The sequence below is a fragment of the Ixodes scapularis genome, unplaced genomic scaffold (assembly GCF_016920785.2).
Source record: "Ixodes scapularis isolate PalLabHiFi unplaced genomic scaffold, ASM1692078v2 PGA_scaffold4__175_contigs__length_147842914, whole genome shotgun sequence".
NCBI classification, from domain to species: Eukaryota; Metazoa; Arthropoda; class Arachnida; order Ixodida; family Ixodidae; genus Ixodes; species Ixodes scapularis.
Window position 1 is genome coordinate 113301165 of NW_024609879.1, and position 9632 is coordinate 113310796.

The window sequence follows — 9632 nt, forward strand, 5'->3', positions numbered from 1 at the left end:
GAGTGACCAGTGCGGCGAGTGCCAAGATCATGACGCTCTAGTCTATCAAGACAAGTGAGTCACGAGAGCATTTGGAAATTAAACAGGAATACAATAGACGCAATAGGAATACAACAATTTTCACACACTAAATAAGCGTAAAACAGTATAGTTTATGAGAATTGCCATCTTTAAAAACACGCTTCCTTAAATTATAAATAAAAAAAAACGACAACGAAAAAAAGAACTTCTTGGCGACCGTTATAAGATTAAGTGTATGTTCAGAACCAGGCAACGTGGACAAACCGTAAAGGTAACAAGGCAACAGCCGACTATGATTCCACGAACACGAATTACAAAAACCGCCCCTTTTTATCTACAATAGTTGGCATAGGTGATTAAGTTTTGCATTGTTTTATTATTTTATATCTGATAGGTGCGTAGTGATCCAGTTTTGCCTCTATCTTGGAAATGATGGAGGCTTCGCTGCGAATCTCCGAATGACGCCCTATTGCTAGCAGAGCTATTTTTTGATCAATCTAAATATTCGACGGAGAGTATCACGGAGCACCTACATCATTTCACCCGCTCTCCGAAGAAAAAAACATTTGAAAATGTGTAGTTATCTACAGCGGTTTTATGCAGGGCGTATGACATTTATTTTGAACAGACTTAGTAAAAAAACGCCGTGAAAGGTACACTAAACGGTTCAGTGGTGGTGGGTTATACGACCAAGGTGACAAACAAAATAGTGGGTAATCCCTTTGAGAGGCCGGATAGCTTACTAAAATTTGTTCATTAACTTTTCAGTTAGTAAAAATAAAGATATGGTCTCGATTTGTTACTTGCTAAACGTAGGAAAACCACCATGTCAGTGGAGTTCTACAAGAATTCCCGCGCATGGGAAGCGATGGAGTGCGCTGAAGTTACAATTTGTGCAACAGGTGTCAAAACTGGCGCTGCTAAAATACTGTTGAAAATGGTAACATCGATGTTTTTTGGACTGACGAAAATGATCCCTGCAGAACGGGGACAAAAGGGACAAAGGGCAAACAAAAATATCCAAACATAGCTAGGTGACTGGCGCGCCACCGAAAAAATCCGCCTGGTTCGGGCATCGAACCCGGAACCTCTCAATTTCAATCTGACGAAGGCTTATTGCGGAGCAGGCGCCGTGTAATTGAGCTTTCGCTCGGACGTCAAAAGATCCCCAGGTGGTCTAAATTAATCCTCAGTCCTCCGCTGGGGCGTGCCAGATGCCAGTCGTTGGTTTGGCACGTAAAACCCTCAAATGTGACTTTGTCTCCATTTCAAGCTTTGCGCCTATTGCACGAGCGAAATGGTTAGTTCGCAGCCGCGCTAACTGCCTGCTCCAAGTCCTTCTAAAGCTGACGGATCTGAAGGTTTCAGGTGACGCTCCTCAAGTTCCTAACTGAAACCATCAGCTTTTTCCATATTTAAGATGTTAAATCACAAATTGTATTGAAATATTTGACCTATCCAGACAAGTAGCCCCCTATATTATGTCCTCCTGGCCATATAACTCACCTGAACAGAACGCATAAATCTCCCTATGACGGCTTTCTTATACATTGAAAATGTTCTAATAAAAAATCCAACAACCTGTATTCACCTCCAGATCAAACCGTGTCGCCACTGTGAGGCCGAAACTGGAAAGATGCGAAAGTAAGGATACCGCTTTGCGTCATCTGCTACGGGCGCATATTCAGAAGCATGGGTCTCGACCACGCAAGCCCGTTTCCGGCTCAGCTGGATTGTGCGCGCGACACTAGAGCGCCGACGTTAGAGCGCGCGACACGAGGGCGCTGCGACAGTAGCGCGCTTGACACTAGAGCGCACGACACGAGAGCGCATGACCAGTTGAGCGCGCGACACGAGAGCGCACCCCATTTGAGCAAACACCGCAAAATGTGTGATGTACCCGCGGCTCCACAGACAGAGCAAAATTGTACGACTCATCAGATTGAAGCATTGGTAATTTTTGATTAATTTAACATGCCTTTAATAAAAAATAAGAATAAAAAGGGTACGACTCTTTCTAACCAATTGTTTACTGACATCGAAGAGAAAAGGGGGCAGGGTTGTAGTCTGGGACATATATATAGGTACCGCGAAAGGTTGCAGTTGAGTGGAGCAGCGAGTTTAAGATTTCTTCACAGTGCTGCGGCGCGCCTTTCGGATATACTATAAATAGTTTACTTTTTGCTATAATTGGTCTATTCTTCACGGGCATTTGGGCTCCGATCTATTTAGTGGCTATTTAGAAATCCCTCTTATAAAGTTAAACGGTATTCTGACGTCCATGTCCGTAATGAAGAAAGATCACCGCTAAAAAGTACCAGTAAAAAACTCATCGAAGGAAAGCTCAGCGCAATTTTATCGCATGCAGATCTTTGCAGCCTTTTAACGGATGCAGGAAAACCTCCCCTGAAAATCTTTGATATATAAAATCAAAGAACTAATGAAGCCTTCCTTAGTTGTTTGATTTAAAAAACGTTAGAGAAAAAGTAAAAATAACTAGTGAAAAACATTGCAGCTAACCTAAACTGGGTCAGCCGCAATGTTTGTTTTTTTCCGGAAAAATGCATGCTACAGATATTCTTTTTTTTTCTGTTAGCTTTTTGTAACACTTTTTGGTTTGTCACACGCAAACATTTCGTCGACTCATTTTGCAATGTCATGGCATAAATCCCTGCCAATTTTACATAAAACACGCGATGCCCGAACAAGTGGTCGGTCCGGTCGGGCCACTCGCGCTGGTCTGGTTGTGCGCTCTCGTGACGGGCGCTCTAATGACACGCGCGCTAATGTTGCTGCGCTCTCGTGTCGCGCGCACTAACGTCGTGGCGCTCTAATGTCGGCGCTCTTGTGTCGTGCGCTCTAGTGTTGCACAGCCGTCTTAGTGGTGTGGTTTGTAGAACCGCTGGTCTCACATATTTTTGTTATCTCGCACAATTCATAACTTTTATAATACATTAAATGCTAATTGAAGAGGGGGTAATAAAAACATTAGCCCAACTGGTCGCCTCCTTTTAATAGAGTAATCAGCTGATAAATGTTTGAGTTGATTTTTGCAGTCTTATTATATAAAACACGCTCAAACTACACATCTTTTAGTATATCATAAATGGCATGTTGCAGTCCCATATCAAACTTAAAATTGTGGCGACCACAAATATGAACAAGGGAAGCCTTTTTTAGCGAAATCATTCTCAAGTTATTATTTAAACAGTATATCACCCTCGATGACAATCACATGCCTGCAAAAGTTGTTTGCCGTGCAAGCCTCTTTCCTAAAGGAAATGAAGACGCCTGGGATATTAAAGCAGCCATTTTTCCTTCTTTCTTCCTCTTGCACGAAACTTCATTTAAATGGGAAACAAAGTCACAATTAAAACATTATTCAAATACTCGGAAGGTTAATCGATGAACTTCCCGGTACAGATATGCGCTAGGATAGGGCGGAGGGTTATCGGAAAGTATCGAAGAGTAGCTAGCCCCCATCAGTAAAAGATCGTCGCTCCAGTTGGTGTTGGAAAATGACAAGTGGACGGCGATCCCGTCTCGCGCCTGTGACATTTTTTCGGTGAACGAGATCGTGTCTGGGACTGATGGACGAAGAAGGAGTGTTGGTGGCGTGAGGAGAGACATTTTTTGGGGTTTGGAACGACGAGAAAGCAGGGCCATTGTCAGGATGGATTTTACCGCGGTCATGTAAATATTAATCCAAGTCCTTTTTATAAGTCAGTTCGTGGCGACTCATTACGCTAAAGACGGTGCCGAAACCCGGGACTTGAAGCCAGGAACGACCCTACGAAACCGTGAACGATCGGTCGACCCGCACTGACTTTTGAACGAACGACCGATTAAAAAATTCTTTCAACTGCCGGTTATTACCTACCCTGGAACGATATGCAGAGAATAAGAACGAAGAGAACGTCGAGACGAGCGCAAAACACCCGCGTAATTCGAGAGGCGACCACTCTTCTTCGGTCTACTGACGTGGAAGAAATCGAAGCGACTCTGCGGAAACTGGACGTCAACTACGAAGAAGTCAAGAAACTCAACACTGACTTAGAACCATTTATTGCGGACGGAGATCTTGAGGCAGAATACCTCTCAGTGATGAAATACAAAGAACAGACAACTTCCGTTTTCAGTCTGCTTCGGAGTCGAGCGACGCAACTTCTCTCAAATGAACCGCCGCGCCCAGCAGCATCAGCAATTGGCTTCCACAACGAAGAAAGAGGCGAGAGGAGACGCAGCGGTGTAAAGCTTCCTGGGTTGCAGCTGCAGCCATTCAAGGGCGATCTTTCGGAGTGGCAGCCATTTTGTCAACAGTTCAAACGAGTCGTACACGACAACGATGATCTGTCGAATGGCGAGAAGTTCCAGTACTTGAAGACGTTGGTAAACGGACCTGCAAGGGCTTCCATCGCCGGTCTCCCAGTAGCGGACGCCCATTACAACGATGCAATCGAAAGTTTGACGAGACAATTTGAAGACGCACGACTAATCCAGAAGGAGCATCTCGCGATCTTCAAGCTGTTACCTCCTCAACCGACACGAAGGGGCTGAGAAGGCTTTTTGGTCAAGTGCAAGCCTACGTACAAGGTCTTCGAGAACTTGGAGTCTCATCTAACACGTATTCGACCATGCTGACAGATATTGTCATCAGTGCATTCCCGTCTGACATCGTGGTCGACTATTACCGACATGCTGGTCACTCCGAAAAAAGGGCGGTCTTCCAGGATTATTTCTACCAACGTCACTGGAAGAACGGTCTTCCTCATCCGGTACGGCCAGCAGTGCGGCGCCGGCCGCGAGACCAACAAAACGAGCTAAAGATATTCCAACAGCCCGACGTCCTTCGGAAGACGAATTGGAAACCCTGCTGGAATACCTGCTCATCGAGATCGAGAGCAGAGAACGATCGGGAGTCATTGATGATCGCCCGCAGAAGAGGAATAGCCGAGAGCAACAACAGAAACGAGCTTTCTTACCATCCTCTTCGGTTCTGCATGCTAAGGCACAAGACACAAAGAAGTGCTTCTTTTGCGGAGCCACGAACCACGATACAGAGCTCTGTATCAGTAACATCTCTTTGAAGGAGGAGAAAGCTAAGCTTGCTGGGGAAATGCGATGTTTCCGGTGCACACTAAGAGGACACAGATCAAAGGATTGTCACAGGAAGGTGTCCCGCACTACCTGCACAGGACGACATGCAACATCAGTGTGTGATCCCACTTGGAAACCTTCATCGGGTAGCAGCGAAAACCAAGCCATCACTAGTAGCGTTCAGAGCACCGGCAACAACAATGCTGCAGGCTTGCTGGATGCAGAAATTCTTCTGCAAACCATTCGGGCCTGGGTAGTCGGATATGGGCGCAGTGTTTGCATACGTGCTATCTTTGATGGCGGAAGCCAGCGAACGTTTATTCGCGAAGACATTTCACGTAAGCTAAATCTGAAGTTGTTAGGTGAGACTAACCTGCGTTTGAACACCTTTGGAAAATGGACTTCGATACTACAACAACGAAGGTTGGTTGAAGTGAAGATGCGCAGTCAGAACAGTCATGAGATTTATGTTATTGAAGCGGTCGAAATACCATTCATATGCAAAGACGTTGTCCAAGTTCCTGTGGATCACGAGTTTGTCCAGAGCACCGAACAAGGAGGAGGCTGCATAGCAGATAAGCTTCTTCTCCTTGGTATGCCTACGGAACAAGGAATAAGCCTCCCTACTGGCTCAGACCAACTCTGGAAGGTCACGACCGACCAGATGCGGCGATGTGAGGGCAACTCCAGTCTAGTGGCCTTCAACACCAAATTTGGTTGGACTTTTCAGGGACCAGCATCGCTGCATAGCTCTCTTACTGTATCTACTAAGACGATGGTCTGCGCGCTACAACTTAGGACAATTGAAAACGTCGAGGAAAAGACCTTGAACAGCTTTTGGACCCTGGAAAGCATAGGAGTAATAGATAACCTGCGTGACGCGGGTGAAGAACAAAACGCGGTGTGGGATGAGTTTGAACCAACTATCGTAAAAGTAAACGGACGATATGAGGTGAGGTTGCCTTGGAAATCGAACGCAGGTGAGCTTAACGATAACAGAGCTTTAGCGCTGAAGCGACTCGAAGCCTTGCAGAAGCCACTCTCACGAAACGAGTCTCTCTTGAGAGATTATGAGAATGCTATATGCGGCTCTTTCAAAGCTGGGCATGCGGAGGAAGTCCCACGAGGGTCTTCGGACAACTCACGTATCTATTGCATGCCTCACCAGGCAGTGATTCGGATGGATTCTGAAACCGCAAAACTAAAAGTGGTGTTCGATGCATCATCACATTTGCAAGGAGTTGCCTCACTGAATGATCATCTAGAAAAGGGGCCAAAGATGAACGCCGATTTGGTCGAGATTCTTATACGTTTTCGAACATACCCTATCTCTATCACAGCCGATATAGAAAAGGCTTTTTTACAAGTAAGCGTGCAGCCTGATGATCGTGACGCACTGCGGTTTTTATGGTTTGATACCGCTGAAATAGCGGCTGAGGAGCACTAAGTTGAAGAATGCCGGATGACCGAGGTGCCGTTTGGAAACTCGGCGAGTCCATTCCTGCTTTCGGCAACTCTCAAACATCACCTGCAAAGCGTGAATGGAGAAATGAAGGAAGCCGCAAGTCTTCTTCGAAAGTCCTTCTATGTTGATGACTTGCTTGTCGGAGCTCAGACAGTAGAGGACGCTAGGCACCTTCAAACCCAAGCCAATAAAATCGTGAAAGAAGCCGGCATGACACTTCGAAAATGGGCTACAAACTCCAGCGAACTCCAGGAAGTGATCGACGAAGGTAGCCTGGCAACAGACTTATCAGAACCCAGAGGGGTCCTTGGTTTGAAATGGAGACGGGATAATGACACTTTATTTATTCCGGTAAAAAATATCCTGAACTTTATCGACAGTAACGACAGCACGAAGCGGGGAATGCTACGCGCTGCAGCAAGGGTTTTTGACCCACTCGGGCTCGTAGCACCCTTTCTGATAAGAGTGAAGATTTTGTTCCAGCGCCTATGGGAACGCGGACTCGATTGGGATAGTGAACTTCCTGACGACCTTTCCGGAGACTGGCAAAAATGGTGTAAGGAGCTTTCACAGATAGAAGACATAATGACGAACCGGTGCATCATGAGCACACGAAAACAGCAGCCAAATACTGTACAACTTCATGTCTTCTGTGACGTTAGCCCCCTCGCTTATGGAACCTGTGCGTACCTGAGGGTTGACTACATGGATGGAACCGTAGACGTCAGTCTGGTGTTCGCCAAAACAGAAGTAGCTCCTATAAAACGGTTGACACTTCCTCGTCTCGAGCTTATGGCGGCCGTGATCGGTAATCGAGTTGGCAAATTCCTCAGAAGGATACTGGAGTTTCAGGAGGTATTCTTCTGGACCGACAGCACAATCGCTCTCCATTGGATCAAGGGCTCGGCCTCCAAGTGGAAACCTTTCGTTGCTAATAGGGTGACCGAAATTCAATCAGGAGGGGAACCAACAAGTTGGAACCACTGCCCTGGACTAGAAAACCCTGCTGATTTAACAAAACGAGGAATGTCGGCAGAGGACCTAAAAACGAAACAACTATGGTGGAAGGGCCCTAGTTGGCTCTCGGAAGACCGAACAACTTGGCCAAGTACAAATACAAACGAAAAGATGTCGACCGAATTAGCAGAAGAAGAACGAAGGTGTAAACCTCACGTGCTTTATATAGTAACCAAGGAAACGACACCGCTCTTGGAGTTAGAGCGATACAGCAAACTAGAACGTGTTCTTTGAGTTACAGCGTGAATCATGGGGTTCTGCAAGAACTGCAGAACACCACCAAGTAAAACGGGGGGGTCCTCTGGCCACAGATGAACTTGAAAAGCAGAACTATTTTGGAATAAACGAACCTAAGAGGAATCTTACACCAATGAGATCAACGAACTAGTGGAAGACAGAGGTGTGAACGTGCCATCCAGCATTATTGCTCTCAGTTCTTACCTCGATGCCAACCGGCAATTGCGACTCGGAGGACGACTCCAACACAGACACGAACCAGTAGAAGTCAAGCACCCACTACTGTTACCCTCTGGGCATCGCTCCACAGAACTTCTGATAGACAGCATGTATCGACTTACATTCCATGGAGGAATACAAGACACCGTAACACAGTTAAGAGAACGTTATTGGGTTCCCAGAGCTCGGCAGACGGTGAAGATGGTTATTAACCGCTGCAACGTCTGTGCTCGGTCGAGAGCCCAAAAGGCATCAGCATCAACCGCTCTGCTTTCAGGAGAGCACGTAAATGAAGCAAGACCCTTTGAAATAGTAGGAGTGGACTTAGCCGGACCCCTCTTGATCAAGTCTGGACACGGCATTAAAAAGGCGTACATCGCAGTATTCACCTGCGCAGTTACGCGCGCCGTACATCTAGAGTTGGTCACATGCCTGGCTACTCCAGCCTTCCTCATGGCCTTCCAGAGGTTCACAGCCAGGCGAGGAATACCTCGGGTGGTGTACAGTGACAACGCCTTAACTTTCAAGAAAGCCGCCAAGGAAATTTGCGACTTCTGGAACGTGCTCAGTGACAAGAACGTGCACGAACACTACTCCGAGCAAAGGATACAGTGGAAATTAATCGTAGAGCGAGTCGCGGGGGGATCGGTGGCCGAGTGGTCTAGCGCACACCACCTCGGAGCACGTGGAGCGAAAGCTCGCGCTGCAGAACCAAGGGATCCTGGGTTCGAGCCCCACCCCTGCCCGTTTCGATCTGGATGAGCATCGTACCGGCGCGCGGTCGTGTATCACTACTGCGTGATGCACGTTAAAGACCCCAGGCTAGCGGCTGTACCGCACTGGCTAAATTTATCATCTACAGCTGGGAGACTCGTCGCCCCTGTGAGGCAGACCAAGTTCTAGGCTGTATAAACACACAAACAACCCAATTTTTTTTTTTTAGAGCGAGCCGCCTGGTGGGGCGGTTTTTGGGAACGCCTAAAGCGCACCGAGAAAACAAATCTTCGAAAGGTTCTAGGAAGGAACAGCTACTAATTTGAAGAACTTACCCCCACCCTCCACGGAATTGAGGCGGTCGTTGGTTCAAGACCGCTCTCATTCCTACATGCGTCTCCTGACGAACCAGAAGCGTTAACTCCGGCACATTTCTTGACAGGAAAACGGCTGACAGCTCTTCCAACTTCAGCTATGGAGGACCTTCAGCCATCTACTAGGAGTGAAGTCACTCGGCGCTGGAGACATCGTCAGCGGCTACTAGACCACTTTTGGCAGAGATGGCGTAAAGACTACTTGTTTAAACTCCGGTCGGCACATGAAACGCATTGTCTTAAAGACAGTCAAGTTAAAGAAGGAGACCTCGTTTTCGTCGAGGACAACAATACTCCAAGGCATCTATGGTGGACTGGACGGATCCGAGAAGTTTACCACGACCGGGATGGAATTGTGCGATCCTGTGCTGTGAACATGCCGAGGGGACAAGTATTGAAGAGACCACTTCAGCTTTTATACCCATTAGAACTGTATAGTGAATGAGCGATTCACTGGCGCTCATTTTTGGGGGAATGTGTTGGAAAAT

General features: G+C 46.9%; 1 protein-coding gene across 1 annotated transcript; it reads left to right on the forward strand.

Annotated features, from left to right (window-relative positions):
• The first annotated feature begins 3912 nt into the window (after window positions 1–3912).
• LOC120848874 lies at window positions 3913–4578 on the forward strand. Its single transcript, XM_040220913.1, has one exon. The coding sequence runs from the start codon at window positions 3913–3915 to the stop codon at window positions 4576–4578; it is 666 nt and encodes a 221-aa protein (XP_040076847.1).
• Window positions 4579–9632: the final 5054 nt, after the last annotated feature.